The sequence below is a fragment of the Pleurodeles waltl genome, chromosome 8, assembly GCF_031143425.1.
Source record: "Pleurodeles waltl isolate 20211129_DDA chromosome 8, aPleWal1.hap1.20221129, whole genome shotgun sequence".
Classification (NCBI taxonomy): Eukaryota; Metazoa; Chordata; class Amphibia; order Caudata; family Salamandridae; genus Pleurodeles; species Pleurodeles waltl.
In genome coordinates, this window is record NC_090447.1 from 359,789,075 (window position 1) to 359,810,509 (window position 21,435).

The following is a 21,435-nucleotide window of genomic DNA, read 5'->3' on the forward strand; positions in this document are numbered from 1 at the left end:
ATCGGCCATCCCATTTGGCGAAATGACTAGGATGAAAAGGAATTGCAGTCAACCAAAATCAGTGGAAACCAAGTTAAATCTTTTGGAAAATAGATTTCTCCAAAGAGGCTACTCAAAGATATTACTAGTGACATCCAGAAAAAAGATCAATACATTATCAAGAACCTCCCTAATGAGAGTAATAAATCAAGATCTCAATCACTGTATACATCTATATCTTTCTGTACAGCTTACAGTCAAAACAGTTCTGACATTTACAAAATTCTGTGTAAACATCGGAATGTCCTACATACAGATCATATTTTATCAAATATATGACCTCCCAAACCCAAAATGATTCATAAGAGGGAGAAAACAATCAGAGATGTGGTCTGAAAAAGCTTTTCACCTCCACTGAACGAGAAAACTGCAACTTGGCTTCCCAACAAGATCTATGGGTTTTATAAATGTGGACATTGTAACATGTGTCATATAGCTCTACAGAAAACCTTGGATTTTAGCTTTAATGGGAGCAACATATATAAGGTAGAGACATTCATAAATTGTAATACCAAATTTGTTGTTTACATATTGTTATGTGAATGTGGTGAAATCTATGTTGGGAGTACCATCAGGCCCCTTAAAGAAAGGATTCAGGAAAATATGCCTTCACTACGAAATAATGATCTTACATCGCCCTTAGTACGTCACATGAGTCAGAAACATGCTGTTCTGGAGATTCCAATAATAAAGTATATGGGCATTAGCCATACTTCAGCACACCCTAGGGGTGGTGACAGAATGATGGATTTTAGAAGAAATGAGGCTAGATGGATTATTAGATTACAATCTATTGAAAAGGGTATCAACATAGACGATGAAATGCACAATTTTTATAAAATGTGTATGACAAACTGGGCAGTGTAAATATCAATGTTGAACAAATGTTGTCATGCATATTGATGATTACATAAATATAATGGGCAACAGTAAATTTATATAAGTGTACGCCAATCCAATAATAGAAATTCCAGACGTTTTGGAAGTTATAAGATATGTTAAACAATTTATAATATAGATATTCATGACACCCAATTATAGATATTCTTAGGTTAACATTTTTGGATTTCTCTATGAAATTTAATTCTAACTTTCAATTTCATCCCATTGCATTGATACACTTGGGCACTACTAATATGTAATACTAACAGAAGATGGATTTACCTAAGATGGTGCATGCTGTTTGAATCCAACTTTCATATTGCTCTTTGATTGCTCTTTGATTGACTCAACTATTGATATATGTGGTAATTTTGAGATTAAGGGCCAGATGTAGGTAGGTTTCCTTTTGTGAGGTGCAAATTGCGAATCCCAGCGACTCGCAATTTGCACCTCGCAAAAGGAAATGCAGAAAGGTGTCTGTCTGACTCGCAATTTCCGAGTCGCAATCTCGGATGCAGAACGGTGTCTCAGACACCTTCTGCGACTCGCTATGGGGTCGCAAAGACCCACCTCCTAAATATTTATGAGGTGGGTCGCAGTTTGCGACCCCATAGCGAGTCTAGGCACTCACGGGGATGGTGGCCTGCTGGAGACAGCAGACCACCATGTCCGTGACTGCTTTTCAATAAAGCAGTTTTTTTTCTTCTCTTTGCAGCCTGTTTTCCTTAAAGGAAAACGAGTTGCAAATAGAAAAAATACCGAAACCTTTTAGTTTCGGTTTTTTTCAGAGTAGGCAGTGGTCCATAGGACCACTGCCTGCTCTGAAAAAATATTATTGTGAGCATTCACAAAGGGGAAGGGGTGCCATGGGGATGGTAACTGCGAGTTGATTTGCGACCGCTTTCGCGGTCACAAATCAACCCTACATCGCGGTGCGACTCGCAAATAGGAAGGGAACACTCCTTCCTATTTGCAAGTCTGAAACACATTTTGCGAGTCGGTACACAATATGTGTTTCTGCATCGCGTGAGGGCATTTGCGCCTCGCAAACGGCGTTTTTCGCCATTTGCGTGGCGCTAATGCCTTCCTACATCTGGCCCTAAGTGTGGAGATCGGAATCTGAGACATCGGTGGCTGGCATTTTTATGCTTGGTTTGGAATCTTGCAGATCATGAGGGAAATATGACATCCCTATTAAATATACAATGTTTCGCAAATTGAAATATAATGATTAATACCATTGTATAATTATATTTGGAAGAATTATGCGGTTTAGGATTACTAAAAAACCGGACTTCTGAGACGTCCAAAGTATCTCTTCATTATGACAAAATAATGGCAGTTGTCCTTTTATGGCTTAGTAATGCCCATTGTGACTACGTGTGCACATTCGTATTGAATATTGACTTGCGAATACACACATTAGGCCATTTGATTTATGGGACCTTTGAGGTTGTTCTCCCCTTTCGATTGGGGCTGACTGGTGTGTATCCGGCGCTGCTGATGAGGCTTTTTGCAAGTTAGAGAAAATTGGTCTAACTTGTATGTTTAGTGCCGCCGACGAGGTTTTTTGCAAGTTTGTGGAGACGAGTGTGATTTTGAGAAATAGTTGGGTCGAGGCTTCTAAGTTGTGGATACTAAAGTTTTGGCGGCAGGCTTTGGTGACTCTGTCCTTATGGTGCAGGGACTGTTTGTGTCCCTTGGCAGATAAACCATCCCTTTGCCATTACAAAATGTCCGCCGCGATGATGAAGGTAATTCTTGGGTTTTACACTCACCCGATATTTAACCGCTTTTGGATTGGTCAGCGGGTTCTCTGAATCCCCTACCGTTCAATGATTTGGGTTTGATCGCACATGAGAGACACTGCTTGTGAGGCACCGTACAAGTCGGGACTCAGAGGTAAGAGTAACTTAGAAAGTCGGGAATGCAACTGGCGGGTAGTTAAATTCATGTTTACTCTTTCAAGAGATTCTCGAGTCAAAATTTATGTAAGTAGCATGAAATGCATACAACTTTTTGTCGCTTATGGGTCCTTGTCTTGAACAACGATATCACATATATGCTACGTCTTTCCAATTCGTGGTATCTTTACTGCTTTTTGGTAGGCGTTTTAGAGGACAAACCCTGTAGGTTTGTTGATAGACATGGGCACTCGAAATGTGTTATGCTTATTATTGTAGTGTGCAAAGCTATACAGCAGATGTTACTTCTACCAATGATTATATCTTGTATTGTCGTATGTATAATAATGTAATATGTAATGTATAATGTATAATTTGGCCTTTCATAATTGTGTTAAATTAATCAAAACTAGTGGTTTAATTGACTTTATGGGTATTGTTGGATAGATTTTTGGTTTGGTTAAAATGTGATATCAATTTATCAATACCTTCCTTTTTGTGTTATTCTTTTGGTGTTTGGTTATTCTGTCCCGTCAAATCACTTGTGTTCTTGAACATATCTGGGTGTGTACAAGACACCATATGCGACACCCAGATACATATTGAGTTGTTCCATATGTCTAAAATGCGGATAAGTGACGATCTAAAGCCTAAATAGCATATTAAAGGGCAAACGAGCTAAATAACAATAAGGTTGGTTTACATGGTATGTGTGGACAAAGAGTTTGGGCTGTAGATAGTTCTAAAATGAACACAGGATACTGTATAAAATATTTTGGACATTATTTTACAGAGTTGGATCCTAATTAATCTGAATTTTGGAGTTTTTTAGGAACAAAACATAAGGTATAGTTAGCACCTTTTTTGGCATGGTATTACGTGATACTTTCTCAACTCTGATTCTCATTCTTTCCTAACAAAGCATGTTTTACATCACAAGGGATCCCTGATGGGTCTCTTTGCATCAGCAATTATTTTCTTATTTTATGGGTTTTGGAGTATAGTTGCATTTTAGTCCCTTCCACATATATTTGGCACTGGAATTTTGGAACAAATGACACAGTTCAACACATTGGATTATAAGGCAATTTTGATGGTTGATAACTTAACCAATACTAATTGGGGGTCAAAAACGTTTGTGAGCCAACGGATATATGAAATAGAAGACAAAACAGTTTTTCTTTCTGCTGTCAACATCTCGTCAGCCTTGATAAAGTCCAGGATTTGGGACGAAACACGTATCGGCTGAAACATCTCATGGACTGAAGCTTATCCTCAGCAATTGAATACCTACAAAGACTGTCTCATGGACTGAAGTTTGTCCTCAGCAATTGAAGACCTATAAAGACTGAATATTTGAACAAATGTGATATGAACTGAACTTATTTTGATTGGCCGATAACTTACAAAGATTGGACATCATGAGTTCCATTGTTTAATGGAACTCTTTATGAATGGACATTGGCCATTTTTGTCTTTCTTTAAAGGAGAGTAAATTGTTGTTGGTTTTATGGGACTATATTTAGTCATGTGTTGTTTTTTTTTTAATAGATAAAGATATCATTATGAAAGATAATAATGACCAAACATATGTGGACACCCATATGATTCTATATTTTCAGATATTTTGCTTTTCTTCTCTCCTTACTTATGAGTTAACTGAATATTTTTTTCTCGATGGTTCCATTAAGTACTATATTAATGATTTGAAGGACAATTTTGAGCACTCCACTATTATTGTTTGTATTTGTCCAGTTTAGTTTGGGGAGAAGTGTTGCTGGTGTGGGAGGCGTTCGAGGGGATTAGCAAAAGGGGTACAGGAAAATATGTCTGTTTCACCGCCACACTCCCCATCCTGGACCCGGGGGTCTGGACAAGGAGGAGGTCTGACCTGCTTTCCCCGGCACTTGTCGAGCGGGGCAGCACAAGCAGTCAGAGCCCAGGCGGTGCAGGGCGGCACCCCTTTTGGTCCACAGATCACTGTTCTCCAGATTCTTCGGAAGGGGCAGTTTGAGGGAAGATGGGCTTGCTCCCAAAGATGATTAAATGGAGCAGCTTCATCTGTCCCAGGGGGGGAGGGGAACACGGCGCTATCTAAAATTCCTCAACTCATTTTCACAGCATTATAAAATATTCTGCTTCTCTTTTGTGTCTGAATGTGCCCCTCAAACACATGAACATTATTTATGCTACTGGATGTTTGCTCCTTACCATCGTAAGAATTTGGATAAGACTACTTTTTTTAACATTTCCAAAGTATAGTATAGCTGTGATTTTTAGTTGACTATGCCTCGTGGCTTAAGGTATTTGAGGTTGGAATTAACTCCTCGAAAGGTGCAATCTCAGTCCCTGACACATGGTACAGTAGAACTATTTTCATTCAAACTGCCCTTATTTCAGGTAATGTCGTTGAACGCCATTTGCAGTATGTATTTATTTACTGCTGCACATTCTGTTAGATTTCAAAGCTCGTCTTTTCTCCCACCAGTAGTAAGCAGGAAGGTTGAGATCTGCATATCCCTTTAATTTATCCTGCCCAATTCTTACAAATGCTTTCTTATCGTGTGTTTGTGTCTTTGATGGTTTCAGTTCCAAATGTGGAGTTTTAATATAAATACCCTAGGCATAGGAGTGCACCTCCCTCAAAATGTGCCATAATATCTTCAGCAGTTGTAAAGTTACTGTTCTCAGTTTGTTCCTGGTTCTGTTTTTATGTATGGTGGTTGACATGAGTTAACAAATGATTCTCGATTTAGATGTGAAAAAGCAGATGATTGATCAAGTGAAAGATATCTCAATGGATGAGGATTCGGAGAATGAAAGCCACCACGGAGGCCTTGGAGACACCATAGATCCTTTAAACATGGTAATGCACTGAGTTTATTCTATTTTTTTCAATTAAGAGAACAGTTACAGTGTAACAGAAAATAAATAAGTTTAAAGAAAAGATGGCAGGCAGTATATCGAATTCTTTTCAGTTTATCAGTAAATTGAGCTCAGAATGTTATAATTAGTTATTTAGTAGGTCGAAGTGCCATAAGGTCTTGGAGCTTCAAAAAGGCTTTAGTAAAGTCTGAAAAAGTGAGAGAAAATAGCATCGTGAGAGAATAGTACTCACTCGCTTCAAAACCTAGGTAATCGAATCACATTATAATCTTTAAATTTCTCATGCATAATGACAGAAATTTGAATACGTTGAGTGCTTCTTGGGGGTGTGACTCCAAGAGTCCAAGGGCAAATGTGATAGTTTGATTAAAGGTCACCAAAAATCACTAACTAGCATAATTGCTGTTTGCGAAGGGTGGGAGTTTACAATAGTTGAAATATAATATCATTGAAAATATATAGGGTATTAATCATATTTTAAGTCATTAATTACTAGCCCTTCATACTGCACGGATCTCTAAAAAAAAAAATATAAGTTCAGCATGACTGTTCCATGGAGTAAATTAAAATGTACCGTTTTTCACACACTAAGGCCCTCATTACAAGTTGGGCTGAGCAGAATTACCACATATAATTTCACGCAGCCTGATCACAAGTGGGACATTATTGCCATTACTCCAAGTATCCTAATAGATCCCTCTATTTTACAAGGTGCCCCAATACTACCTAGTCCTGATGAGGCCCTATTATTAGCAGAAAGGGTTGAAACGTCATTGACACAGTAATAATAAACAAACTGTATGAGGCCTGATTTGGATAACGGGCACAGACAGACATACTAGGCTTATGGACTAAATGTTATTTAGGGTTGTTTGTTATAAACATGCAGTCTGATCTTTTCACTGGTTTTATTGTATATGTTGTGTTTTTGGTTCTGCTCACTTGGGATAAATTGCACTTTAGCCCTTGTATATTTTTGGTAAAAATTGCCAAAAATTGATGCACTATAACCTTTTGCTAAGGGAGTAATGGTTGCATGATTTACTTTGTACATTAATTGTGAACTGTAAGCAACGTCGACAAATTAGGGGCATGGCCAAGCCTGCCATTATGGCTGACACAAACTGAATTTGCTCCGTCCACAGTTTTGCCGAGTCGCCATCAATCCTCGTGGATGGCTCCTTGCTCAATATTTTTCTGCTCCCTAGGGTTGCTGTGGAGACTGGGGGAGACTGTGACCCAGAAGATGGCACCACCATGCTGTTTACAGCTTGCCTGGCCTGATCTGACGAGGCCGCCGCACCCTGATGAACCATGCAACCCTCCTAACTAGCTTACATGAATTGTTCCTTCTTCTTTTTAACATGGTGACAACTGCGTGCACATTTATCATGCACACGCACAATGTTGCTATTGATGGGGCCAGGGGCACACTCCTCCTCCATCTATCCCCATGGCATTGAACTCCCCACCACTGTTCTACCTATGATGCCTTCCACAAAGCTTTGGTTCCTCACGCACACTGCATATTCATATGTAAGACACCAAATGGCAAATATAGTATACCTTCAGGAAACACACACCACATACGAGGAACTGGGGACATTTTGCCGGCGATGGCTGGGTACACTGCATACCACAACATACTCTGCATATGCTGGGGGTACTGATCTGGGTGAGGCCTGGCCTCTCCTTTTAGGAAACGCTTGTCACATTGGACAGGAGGTGTTATGTACTATTGGAAGGCCCCTTAGATGGCAGGCCAGTGTTGCTGGGAAGCATTTATGCCTGAAATGCTGACCAGATTCCCTTCAGGGAGGAACTCTCAACCTACCTTGCACACAAAACACACCTGCCTTGGCTATTAGGTGGCAATTACAATTGTGTGTTTGATTTAGCCCTTGATAGGTTTCCCCTCACTCCCACCCAGTCACCAGACAGCTAACCTTTGAGCATGGATTGATTACTGGGCCCTCATAGATGTGTGGTGCTTACTACACCCCACCACCACAGGACTATACTCCTTTTATTCTGTCCCACACCAGCTTTATGCCCACCTAGACCACTTCCTTTGCTCACAACACCTCCCATACGCACGACATTCCGATTACCGTGGGAGAGTAATCGAAGATAATGACGTCCACACAGTGGATCTTGTGTGGCTGCCCGGCGACCTCCGATTCTACTCTGCTACCTCCAACGAGGCACCCTGGAAGATCCAGTATTCTGAGACACGCAGGGGACCCATATCCAACAACACTTTGCTGACAGTCACAACACAGCAACCAAATGCTCCATTGCGTGGGACTTGTTTAAACTGTGACCTGGGGCATTTGCATAAATTACCTAGTGGGAGGGCGCTGGACCTTAGAGTGTGAGATCGGCGAGGTAGAGTCCCGTCTTGCTGCTCTTGACAAATCACCAGACGCTGACACTGTAGCCCTCCCCTGATGTATAGAAGGAAGGGAGTCCTACACCTCCCTCCTTCAATGCCTCCAGCGCTTTAAATGTACTGCGCACGCAGCACGGGTGCACCAGGAAGGCGGCAAAGCTGGACTATGGTTTTATTGTAACAGGGGCTAGGCCACAGGTGATAAGAGGGACGGAGGGAGAGTGCACGGCACTCCCCATCAGTCCGCGCGCATGTTTGACTGGCCGTCTTGGACCGGCCAAACACACATGCACACAGGGCACAGGTTGGAGACAGCAGGCAGAGGATCTCACTCTGCCTCCAAGCGCCCAGTCAGGGCGCTCTGTCCAATCCTAATACTGCTTTCATGCTGCCAGCAGCATGAAAGCAGCATTAAGATTGGCCGCAGGGCAGGCTGGAAGCCTGTGCCTGCAAGTACTGGAGCCAGAGGTATGGTGCGGAGGGGCGAGGAAGGTAATTTTAATTTTTTTTGGTCATTCCTCCCCTCCCCCCGCTATGCGCAGCACTGCCCTGTTCTCCCCCCCCCCCTACGAGCCGTGACTGTGCCTCAACACAAATTACCTACCCACGCTGCCCCCCATTGGGAGCAGACTTATGCCATATGCTATGGTCCTGCCACTTTGCTGCATAATTGCTGGTCCTCCAAACATGACACACGTCGGACTTACAAACGTGGGAGGCCAGCTTCCTGGGTATCTTTGGATGTAAGAGGAGTCACAGGGTTCACACTCACTTTGTGACTCTGGAGCTTCTGCTGGGAATCTGCACACTCGGGCTACACTTGCAATTGGAGGTCCCCCCTCTCATCCCCTCCCACTTTGTAGAGGCCTGGAGGGAGGCCATACACAAGTAGGGAGTAGCTGAAGAGGAGGCATTTTGTAGTGAGGAATTGTGAGGCCTCCGAAAGCGGCCCATCTCACATCACTGGGCCACAATCCACTTTCACTTTTAACAATCCACTTGAGATGATGCACTGCCGCCTTAAACAACTGAACACTGACTGTCAGACACTCTACCTCTCTGGTACCCCCCACGGTGTCTGCCTGCCATTGTAGTCTACAGTTAGTCTTTTTTTTATTTTATTTTTAACCATACAGCATATCACACACAAATTGGCATATAGAGTGGAAGCATATAAAGTACATGATAGTATAGTTCATTGGGACCATCCAGTTATATCAGATATACAATAATCCGTTAGTGTGAATTTATGGGCCCCATGGGACCCCCCCCAGAAGAGTCTTATCCACTTGTGCCTTTCTTGCATCTATCAAGTCGTGCACACAAGAGTTGCGGTCATGTGGTGTCAGCGGCCTTGAAATCAGTAATAATACCATGAAATGCTAAATTTCAATTTGAAACAGGTAACAATTAACAATTGTGGAAGCAGCAAGACAGTGTGTGTGTTAATCTACCTTCGGCTGTCTACAGATAGTCCAAAGTATTCTTATTTTTACAAATTAGTTTTACTGAAGAAAAGCTTTTACGTTTTCATATGTATATTAATATTGCTGTGGGCTTTCACGCATGGGTGGATCTATTCAGTTCTTATGACTATTGAAGATTCCTTTATAAGAGAACTAGGATTACAAACCATTAACAATTCTTTTTTCCATATATTTCGCACCCAGCTGTTGACATCATTTCCTTTTTTTCCATCCTCCATCAACGCAAGATCCATATGCAGAGTACTTGTGTTGTGGGATTCTCATGAAGCTGCATCTTGTTCTCTGTGTGCTGTGAAAGGGAGGCTAAAAATGTATGATAGCCTCTATATAGAGGAAGTCAAAATGTCATAACTTATGCCATCTTGGAATGGATTGTAGAAAAAGCTCAAGAAGGAGCACCAAAAGTCATCTTCACAACATGGTAAGAAGAGGATGAGAACCAAGGAACAGGCTTCTAATACCTCTCAATTGGTACCTGTTTTGGAACCTCTTTCAAAACCTTCCTTTCCTACTGTTAGTTCATCCTGAGCACGTTCAACATTTTAAAATATTTTTGCTGTTTATGTATTAAGAAGGAGGTACAATTCATGTCCTCCATTTCTTAAATGTGAAACATTAGACTGTTTGTTCATTTCTTTGTTTAAATCATTTAAAATTGACATTAAACAATTATATATGTTTTCCAGTCTGCTTTTTCCATTTTCCATTGGAAAATTAAGTAATATGGGCGGACTGAAATCTGCTTGCTTAACTCTGTGGTATGCAAGCAGCAAAAAAGGTACAATATTTTTGTGTGACACGGCACTCCACCTTATGAATAATGAATATAACAACTACAACAAGCTTTATTCGGTCAAATAAACATCAAAGCATCACAATACAAAATAAAATCCAGATTAAAATATTTAAAACCCAGTACAATTATATAAAGATAAAACTAATAAGTACTTAAAATCTTAAACTTCTCAAATCGAAAACTTTCACCCATTGTCCATCATAAAAGATTATTTAGAAAACGATTAGGTATGTGCCATGCTGCCACCAAAAACTTGCTGACTGCCAGAATTAAATCATTAAAACTATCACTTTTTAAAACCCTTATTGCTGTGCAACATTGATTCAAGCCCATTTCTCTGCAATTTCTGTGAATCCATTGTGACTGACTGGAGGAGTAGGCTGGGCAAAAAAACATAAGATGTTCAACAGCTTCTGAGCTACCACAACATGCTGGACATAAATCGGAGGTAGGAATTGATCCTCAGCTACTTGTTAAGGACATCAGCGGTAAAATCCCAAAACGAAAACAAGCATATAACCCTTTACCCAATAAATCTGGTATTATATCTAAGTATGGTTCATACTGTGGGTACCACTTAAAATCAATAAATTAATTAGTTAGTCGACCATGTGACTTAGAACTAATATAATTGTTCCTTACATGGGACCAATATGCAGCTTTCAAAATAGTTTTACGGGATTTCTCCAATTTATGCGGGTTCTCCCAAAAGCTTTCCAGGCCCAGGTTTGGAAACCAGTTAGACACATGTCTGACCCAAGGAATGGTAGCCACATTCGGCCTCTTTAATAAGTCTAGAAGTGAGACCCTGTATATATCAAGTTCGGGGACAGTCCAAATCCTTATACAGTATAACAAGGGTCTTAGGGCTATAAAATCTGCTACTCGATTAAACCCCAGGTCCAAAAACACCCACAGTTAATCGTTTGGTATTGGAGAATCCCCATATCTCTGCACCATAGGCAGCCGCTCCCTGCGCCTTTGCCAGATAAATCTTGATAGCCGGAGATACAGCTTTTGACGCCGAACCTTTATAAAAACGCAGAATTGCGGCCGATCTATGCTGAAGAAGGCCCACACTTTTGCTGATCTGATCCTCCCAGTGTAATTTACTTGTTAACCTCACACCCAAATAATCTATTGAATTACCTTACTTAAAGAGACACCATCCAATTTAATGGTGCTTCTCCTGCAGGGTCCGGCATTAAACACCATCAGTTGAGTTTTACTAATGTTCAACTCCAACCCATAATCTGTACAAAATAATTTAAATCTATCAACAAGTGTTTGGCGGCCCATGGGTGTCTTAGAAATGAGGAGCGAATCATCAGCAAAAAGGAGGACAGGAATTTTCTGAGCATTCAATGAAGGGGCATCATTCTGGTAAGAGGTCAAAACCTGTACCACCTCATTGATAAATAAAGTGAATAAAATCGGAGCCAACACACAGCCCTGCTGAACTCCCCTCTGAATAGGAATTGTTTCAGTCAATTCACCTTGATTACCCCATCGCACTTGCGCATAAGTTTTTTCATGCAGCCGCTGTAACAAATGAATTATATTGGTTGGGGTTCCCAATCTATGTAGTACTTCCCACAGCTTTTCCCGTAGGACCAAGTCAAAGGCGGATCGTAGATCCACAAAAACAACAAATAAATGTTGCTTAGCAAGGACTACATATTTCCAATGTAAGAGGACCAACCTAAAAACCTGATCTACTGTGCTAGTTTTGTGGCCGAAGCCCTCCTGTAATGGGGAAAGGACCTGATGATCTTGAACCCAACTTGTTAGCCTCCCTACTAGTTATATAGCAAAAAAAATTGTAAATTATCAATGAGGCTAATGGGTCTGTAATTCATTGGAAAATTTGCATTACCCTTTTTTATAAATAGGGATAATTTCAGCCCCTTTCCACGTGTTCGGGATTGCGCCTCCTGCAGCGATTTTATTCGAGATCAGATTTATGTACCAAGACCATACAATTGGCTCTGATTTATACAGATCTCCCAGGAGCTTATCCGGACCAGGGGCTTTACCAGATTTTAATGAGTTGATTGCGTCAATGGTTTCCTCTATAGAGAAAAAGATGCAATCCTCAGAGGTATAAATACCCGCCCCTGAAAGATCCAGGCTAGTACTCAAACTCACCTCCAATTGGGGAGACAAAATCACAGGTTTGGGAATTACATGGCGAGGGGTTATAGGGTGTAGCATAAAGTTGGGTGAAATGATCCACCCAACACTCAGGTTGAATGTGATTCCTAATGTTGCTCCTACCCCTCTTTGCCTCTTAGACAATAGTTCCCAAAACAGAATATTATTATTCGTTTTTGAGGTATCTGATAATTTCCGCCAGATAGAATCTTCCCAAAACCTTTTTGCTTGCAATATAGATTCCTTATAAGTGCGTCTGGCTAGTTGGATCTCCCCAACAGAACCAGCCATGATGGGGGATTTTAATACAGGCTTAGCCCTAGATCAGTCTTCATTGAACCATTCATTGTTATTCATATTATCATCACTGGGCCTTTGTCCTACCTTTTTATAAAAGAAACTCTGTAATTTCTTTAACATGTTATCATGTATGCTAAGAATGGCAATATTGTTAACATCCTGCTCCTCATAAACTGCCAGTTCATCTACAAACAGTTGGTAAATCCCGCCTAACAAATAGGGGTTGGACATCACCATTGGCCAGCCAACCGTGTAAAGTTGTTATTCAGAAATGGGATGGGACCACTGTATGATGGTTATTAGGGGCCACATGTAGCAAACTCCGAGATTGCGACTTGGAAATTGAGAGTCTGTCTGACTCGCAATTTCCGAGTCGCAATCTCGGATGCAGAATGGTGTCTCAGACACCGTCTGCGACTCGCTATGGGGTCGCAAAGACCCACCTCATCAATATTAATGAGGTGGGTCGCATTTTGCGACCCCATAGCGACTCCCTGCACTCACAGGCATGGTGGCCTGCTGAAGTCAGCAGACCTCCGTGTCTGACTGCTTTTTAAATAAAGCAGTTTTTTTTTCTTCATTTTGCAGCCCGTTTTCCTTAAAGGAAAACGAGTTGCAAAATGAAAAAAATACCGAAACCATTTGGTTTAGTTTTTTCAGTGTAGGCAGTGGTCCATTGGACCACTGCCTGCTCTGAAAAAACATTCTGGGCAACATTAACAAAGGGGAAGGGGTCCCATGGGGACCCCTTCCCTTTTGCGAATTAGTTACCACCAGTGTGACACTGGTGGTAACTGCGAGTTGCTTTGCGACCGCATTCGCGGTCACAAAGCAATTCTGAATTGCGATGCGAGTCGCAAGTAGGAAGGGAACACCCCTTTTTATTTGCGAGTCGCATTCACAAATTGCGAGTCGGTACCGACTCGCAATTTGTGAATGTGCATCGCGTTAGGCCGTTTGCATGGCGCAAACTGCGATTTTTGCAGTTTGCACCATGCAAACGGCTTCCTACATCTGGCCCTAAGTGTTCTCCTAAATTCATCCCCAGAAAGGGTCAGAAGCAAGGGATAATGGTCGCTCTCACATCGGGGTTCCACCCTCATGTCCCTCAACAAGGGCCACAGCCTAACATCCACCAAAAAATAATCAATAACACTTGTGGACATGCCTCGTTTAAATGTGGGCATGCGTCCATTACAAGCCCTAAGGCCGTGCTTCAAACATAGGGACGCCAGCTGAAAGGCCACACAAGATCTAATACAATACCGAGGATTAATTAACTGTGGGATTCCCCAGAATTCATCCTCTTCAACCGTTAATCCACTGATCAAATAGAAGGTTCAATGATACAATTAAGGTCACCTACTATTATTTAAAAAGTCGAGGGATGCAAGGTGTCTAAATATTCAGACTATAAAACTAAGGTCTGGGACTCTGATACAGACCAAGCATAAACATTGATAAGAATAATCTTAAGATTCTGTTGAAAGGTAACTTGTATGCCCATTAAATCAACAGAATCAATATTTAATGGCATATGGTCACATTGCAGCTTCTTATTCATGAGTATCAGTAGACCTCCTTTGGCTCGGCCATAACCCTTCTCTGATGGTTGAGCTGAGATACTGAACGAAAGGAACCCATCTATATTAATTTTGTCCTCCGCCCAAGTTTCCTGGAAGAGGCAAATGTCCTGATTGTTGATATAAGCAATCCACTCTGAGTCAGCCAATGTCCTGTCAAGGCCAGCTAGATTCCAAGTCATTATAGTTAATTCATAATTGTCGGGATTTTTAGCTGCCATAGGTAATATGCATTCTTGGGAATAAGCCAGTCTTTCATGGGTTGCGGTAAGACAGACACTGGGTAATTTTGATACAAGTCTAATACCCACCCTACTCGACTCTCTAAAGTGACAAGTGCGTAATTCAAAGTCCATAAGTTGATCCGCCAATAACTTATCAACAAGGCGGACAGAAATTAAATCAAAGTCCAATCCAAGGAGGCTACATCTGTCTGCTGCAAGAAGATCAGTGAGAATGACTGAGAGACAATTGCGTCGAACACGTAGCCAATGAATAACCTTATTAATCAGAGATTCGTGGTTCGTGAATATATTTAGTTTGGGGACGATCAGTAGGCGTATTTTAATTGGTTTTATTTCTATGCTTATCTTTTTTAGACTCACATGATGAACTTGAATCCTGCCAACAAGTCGTTAGAATTGTCACAAGTTGCAAAACGAAAGGTAAGAAGTTTGTTTGGGTTTGTCCATTTGAGACTACAGTAGAAAAAAGAAATTAAAAGACCTATGTAAAGTTAGTTCTAATTGCCTTTTTGTTGTCAGGATAACTGGTATTTTTGTCTACCAAGTTTGCTGTCACCATTAATTGCTACACTTTAACAAGTATACAAAGTCACTAGCTTAAAAAAAAATATATGTTTCTCTCGTAGGGGATTTCCATGTATAGTCATAAGCATTGAATAGTTCCGCGCGCCTGCGGGGACCCCGGAGCACTGTTGTGTAGTATATTCTTAAGTGCAATCATCAGCTCCTTGACAAAAAGGTCTGTGAAAAACACTTAAGAATAACAATGTGCAGCCTATGTGAACAGCTACACAGGCCAAATTGTTAGAAGAAAAAAAACAGTTGTAGTGTAAATTTCACGTTTAAACCTCTATTTATTCTATAAATACATAAATAAATACATTCTCATATTTTATTTACACCTCTCATGAGAATAAAACAATGTAGGGCAGTGTAGCCCATAGGCTGCCATTATACAGAATGAAAATAGAACTGTGCCTTTAAGAAAGTAAAGTCTTCCTGTTTCCCATCATGCACAGCAAAAGGCAGTTGCCTCAGTTCTTTTTTCCGGCTCCTTTCTGACAGGACCCTGAAGCATTGAGCTCTACCTCACAAAATCCTTTTGTGACAGAAATTCATTTAAAATCTTTTGAATTTCATTTTCACTCGACGTTTTTAACATTGAGTGATAATTTTCTGCTTTTTTCTGTTAGATTCTGACAGAATTTTGAGGTTTTTCTACTTCAGAAATGCCTTCACTGTTTGACAAATGTCCTTCTTGTGGCAGAAAAAAGGCCAAAACAGATCCACATCGGGTCTGCATAATTTGCCTTCCATCCAGCCACAAACCGGAGTCGTGTGACATCTGCAAAACCTTCTCCAGAAGGACCCTTCGTGACAGGGAGAAGATCCGACTCCAGGCGAAAGAGGACAGGAGGAAAAGTGGTCATTCTACCACAGAGCGAGGAGAAGGTCAGTCTTCTACCAGGGCTCACACTGGTTCCTCTATAACTCCGACCAGACCGGCTCAAAAACGGCACAGGTCTCCGACGACGTCGAGGGCGTCGACGTCGAGGCAAGGAACGGCGCCAACATGCTCGCCGTCGAGGAGTGGTTCGCCGGCGAGAAAGAGACATCGCTCGCCGTCGACGACGATTTCGCCGTCGAGACGGCGTGGACTTTCGCCGTCGAGATCTGGGTCACCGTCGACACGGCGAGGACGTTCCACGTCGAGGAGATCTGAATCCGGTTCGCCGTCGAAACGGCGAGATCGATCAACGTCGAGGGGTGCTCGACGTCGTAGACGTTCACCGTCATCACGGCGACGTCGAGGGTCGTCGTCGAGAGATTCTCAACGGCGAGAAGAATCGACGGCGAAGGACACTCGCCGTCACCGTACTTCGACGTCGAGGAGTGTGTCGACGTCGAGACAATCAAAAAGACCTAGGAGGGTTTATACAACCTCAGAATCCTCGGCTTCAATCATCCTCCTTCCAGCGTCTCCACAACTCTCTCCTCGACAATCACCATTGCCACAGACGCCGGTAACACCTACGGCGCCTCTTCCGGCTCCGCCTGCAGAGTCTGTTTTGAGGACTCCAACGCGGTCTGTAAGACGTTCGGGACATTCCTCTAGACGCTCTTCTTCCTCTCGGCACCGTCATGACCCACAGAGATCTCAGCATTCACATCACAGGCGTTCTTCTTCGTCTACATGGGACTACTCTCCAACCCTATCGGACTCACCGTCCCCGAGAGTGTCCCCCATAGATGATGTGAATACGTTCCAGGAGGTCTTAGTACGAGGGGCAACCAAGCTGAACATCCCGCTGGCGGTACCTGCCCCATCGACGTCAGTGATCTTCGAGACCTTGCATCACAGGACATCTTCCAGACCTTTGCTTCCACTGGTTCCAGGTCTCCTTGAACCAGCAATGGATATTTTCCTTGCACCGGCCGCAACAAAGTCTGCTCCTTCCAGACTTATTAAAAAATATCGTCCACCAGAACAAGATCCTCTATTCTTGAGGTCGGACCCAGTTCCTGATTCGGTGGTCATAGTAGCGGCAAAGAAACTGCATTCAACCTCACCATCTTCTTCTTCACCTCCAGATAAAGAGAGCAGAAAGATAGATGCTGCAGGACGAAAAGTATGCTCTACTGCAGCCGTCACGATGAAGGCAGCCAGCGCTACTGCGTTATTAGGGCGGTACGATCGTGCCCTCTGGGACTCTTTAATACAGTTTGCGGAACATCTTCCTAAGGATAAAAGGGAAGATTTCCTGGAGGTCGTGGGTGAGGGAGCCATGGTGTCTAACCAAATTATAAGTGCTGCAGCTGACTCTTCGGTGCTATCCGCACACAATTATGCACACGGGATAGCGCTCAGAAGGCATGCATGGTTGAGACTTACATCACTCAAACCTGAAGCGCAGCAGAGAATACAAAACCTGCCTTTCTCGGGCTCCACCTTGTTCGGTTCTCATGCCGATGACGAGATGGCTAGAATGAAAGCTGAACTAGATACCTTGAAAGCGGTAGGGATGGAAAGACCGAAAGAACAAAGAAAGGTTTTCCGGCCATATCAACGACGACTTTTCACCCACCGGTATCAGTCGCCACACTGGATGTCTTCGCGCCCCCAGCAGCAGCAACAACAGCAGTATCAAAGGGGTTTCTCTACTCAGCGAAGGTCGACAAGGGGTCGTTCAACACCTCAAACTCAGGCAACTCGACAGGCTCCCACGTCTAAGCCCTGAATCTTTGCTTCCCCCTCCTCCGTTATCCACTCCGGTAGGGGGAAGTATCTCAAATCATCTGGACGAGTGGCTACGCATCACAACAGACGCCTGGGTATTGAATATTGTGAGACATGGTTACGCTCTCAGATTCACCAGTCCTCCACCATCTGTTCCACCCAAAACAGCCAACCGCCATCTCGAAGCTCTACAGTTAGAGGTCAATATCCTATTGCAAAAAAGAGCCATAGAACCCGTTCCCATCAGCCAGCAAGGGAAGGGGATTTATTCGAGATATTTCCTTGTACCGAAAAAAGACAAACAAGAGTTTCGTCCCATCTTAGATCTGAGGACAGCAAACAAATGGATTCGCAAAGAAAAATTCAGGATGTTAGCCTTACACCAAATTTATCCACATCTACGTCAGGGCGACTGGCTATGTGCGATAGATCTTTGCGACGCTTACTTTCACATCCCAGTAACCAAGAAACATCGAAAATTCCTAAGGTTCACTGTCGGAAAACGCCATTACCAATTTGCAGTTCTACCTTTCGGCCTAAAATCAGCGCCAAGAACTTTTTCCAAATGCATGGGGCTAGTAGCCGCCCACTTGAGGAAACAGCGAATATTCGTCTACCCCTATCTAGACGATTGGCTCATAAAGGCCTCCAGTTGTCTCGAGACACAGCAACATTTCGAATGGACTCTACAACTGCTGCAAAAACTTGGTCTTCAAGTCAATCTCCTGAAATCTACAGCAACACCTGTTCAGAGGTTGCATTACTTAGGGGCCATTGTAGATACCAGGCTAGGAAAGGTGTTTCCTTCGGAGGAACGACGGTTATCGATTCTCCAGAAGTGCAAACAACTGCAGGAAAGACCTCAAGCCACTGCAAGAATAATAGCTTCTCTACTGGGCTCGATGGCGTCTTGTATCCATCTGGTTCCCAATGCTCGCCTCCATATGAGACCATTGCAGGAAAACCTGGAGGATCAGTGGTGTCAACTGAGGGACGATTGGGAGAACAAAGTCCTTCTTTCTCCTCACACCCTACAATCCCTCAAGTGGTGGTGTTTACCCAGCAATCTCTTGGTGGGGATTCCGTTCCAACAACGGCCCCCATCTCAAACCATCGTAACAGATGCGTCACTGATCGGATGGGGGGCGCACATGGAACATCTTCGAGTCCAAGGCGAGTGGTCACAGAGAGAGAGTCTCTATCACATCAACCTGCTGGAACTTCGCGCAGTCCACCTTGCGCTCAAAGCCTTCCTTCCCTCTCTGAGAACGGAAACTCTCCTTCTCCAGACAGACAACGTGGCCACTATGTACTACGTGAACAAACAAGGAGGCACCAGGTCCAGAATTTTATCCAGAGAGGCTCAGACAATCTGGCATTGGCTTCTAGCCAGGAACCTGTCACTAGTGGCAACTCACCTGCCCGGCATCCAGAATGTTCAAGCGGATGCCCTCAGTCGGGTAATGGACGAGAACCACGAATGGGTACTACACGACGACGTCGTTCATTCCATTTTCGCACTCTGGGGTACCCCCTCTACAGACCTATTCGCAACCCCAGAAAACAAAAAATGCCAAAACTTCGCCTCCAGATATTACCATCCAGGGACACTGGGGAATGCCCTGTGGATAAGCTGGTCAGGAGCATTTCTTTACGCCTTTCCACCGCTTCCCCTGATTCCGGCGGTCCTCCAGAAGCTGTCCAATGTTCAGACCAAAATGATCCTAATTGCTCCGGAGTGGCCACGCCAGTGGTGGTTCCCAGACCTTCTTCACCGGTCACTCAAACCACACATCAGGCTACCATATCGTCCGGACCTTCTCACGAAGTTCAGAGGGCAGATATCTCATCCCAACCCCTCATCGTTGAGTTTGGCAGCATGGCTCCTGAGCTAGTGCAATATGGACACTTGAACCTACCTCAGGATTGTATGGAAATTCTGAAGGAAGCAAAGCGCCCTTCCACACGATCAGCCTATGCAAGCAAGTGGAAGAGATTCTGCATTTGGTGTTTACACAACAACATTGACCCGGTTTCCTGTGGAGAACAATCTATCCTGCCATACTTGTTAAGTTTGGCAAAATCGGGCTTACAACTGTCGTCAATAAAAGTTCACTTGGCGGCTGTCACAGCATACAGAAAGAGTCCTTCACAAACTTCCTTTTTTCGGATTCCGATTATTAAGGATTTCCTAGAAGGTTTAAAGAAGGTTTTTCCCCCCATTAGAAAGCCTTCTCCTCCATGGGAACTGAACGTTGTCTTATCACGTCTGATGCTGCCGCCATTCGAGCCAATACATAAGGCATCGCTGCAACATCTCACGTGGAAAGCTGCTTTTCTGGTGGCAATCACTTCAGCGCGTAGGGTCAGCGAAATCCAGGCCCTTTGCGCTCAGGAACCCTACACGGTTTTTCATTCTGCAAAAGTGGTAATGAGAACTCATCCAAAATTTTTACCTAAGGTAGTCTCCGACTTCCATGTGAACCAAACAATTTCATTACCGACTTTCTTTCAGAATCCAGCTACTCCTGCTGAGAGAACTCTGCATTCTCTGGATGTAAAGAGAGTCTTGAAATTTTACTTGGACAGGACAAAAAGCTTACGAAAATCACAACAGCTTTTTATTAACTATGGCCCAATCAGAACAGGTTTGGGTACATCTAAACAATCTTTATCCAGGTGGATTGTTTCATGTATAATGTTATGTTATCAGTTAGCAAACAAATCCCTTGGTGGTAGGCCAAAAGCCCACTCTACCAGAGGGAAAGCAGCTACTGTAGCCTTGATGAGAAATGTCCCTTTGGCAGAAATATGCAAGGCTGCCACTTGGAGGTCGGTCCATACCTTTACTAAGCATTACTGCCTTGATACAGACGCTAGGGCAGATGCTCAGGTTGGGCAGGCTTTGCTCAAGAATTTGTTTGCATGATTCATGTTTTTCTCAGTATTCTTATGTCTACTCCACCGCGGTTATGGGGATGGGCTTGCTACTCTATTCAGTGCTTATGACTATACATGGAAATCCCCTACGAGAGAAGAAATGGTTTCTTACCTGTAACTCCAGTTCTCTCGTAGGGGTATTTCCATGATAGTCATAAGCAACCCTCCCTCCTCCCCGGTGGAGTTGACATAGAACATGAATATTATGGAGGTTGGTACTCCAACAAATGTTTTGTTTTTTCTTCATGTCAGGTTAATAGCCTCCAAAAAAGAACTGAGGCAACTGCCTTTTGCTGTGCATGATGGGAAACAGGAAGACTTTACTTTCTTAAAGGCACAGTTCTATTTTCATTCTGTATAATGGCAGCCTATGGGCTACACTGCCCTACATTGTTTTATTCTCATGAGAGGTGTAAATAAAATATGAGAATGTATTTATTTATGTATTTATAGAATAAATAGAGGTTTAAACGTGAAATTTACACTACAACTGTTTTTTTTCTTCTAACAATTTGGCCTGTGTAGCTGTTCACATAGGCTGCACATTGTTATTCTTAAGTGTTTTTCACAGACCTTTTTGTCAAGGAGC

At 42.9% G+C, this 21,435-nt stretch overlaps 1 protein-coding gene across 4 annotated transcripts in view; it reads left to right on the forward strand.

The window, feature by feature from the left end:
• RPGR (retinitis pigmentosa GTPase regulator) overlaps nucleotides 1-21,435 on the forward strand; it is a 427,988-nt gene that overhangs the window by 202,277 nt on the left and 204,276 nt on the right. For all 4 annotated transcript variants that reach the window (XM_069204238.1, XM_069204236.1, XM_069204234.1 and 1 more), the window contains exons 12-13: nucleotides 5,582-5,691; nucleotides 15,023-15,088. In XM_069204238.1, coding sequence (XP_069060339.1) covers nucleotides 5,582-5,691; nucleotides 15,023-15,088 — 176 coding nt within the window. The remainder of the gene's footprint in view (nucleotides 1-5,581; nucleotides 5,692-15,022; nucleotides 15,089-21,435) is intronic.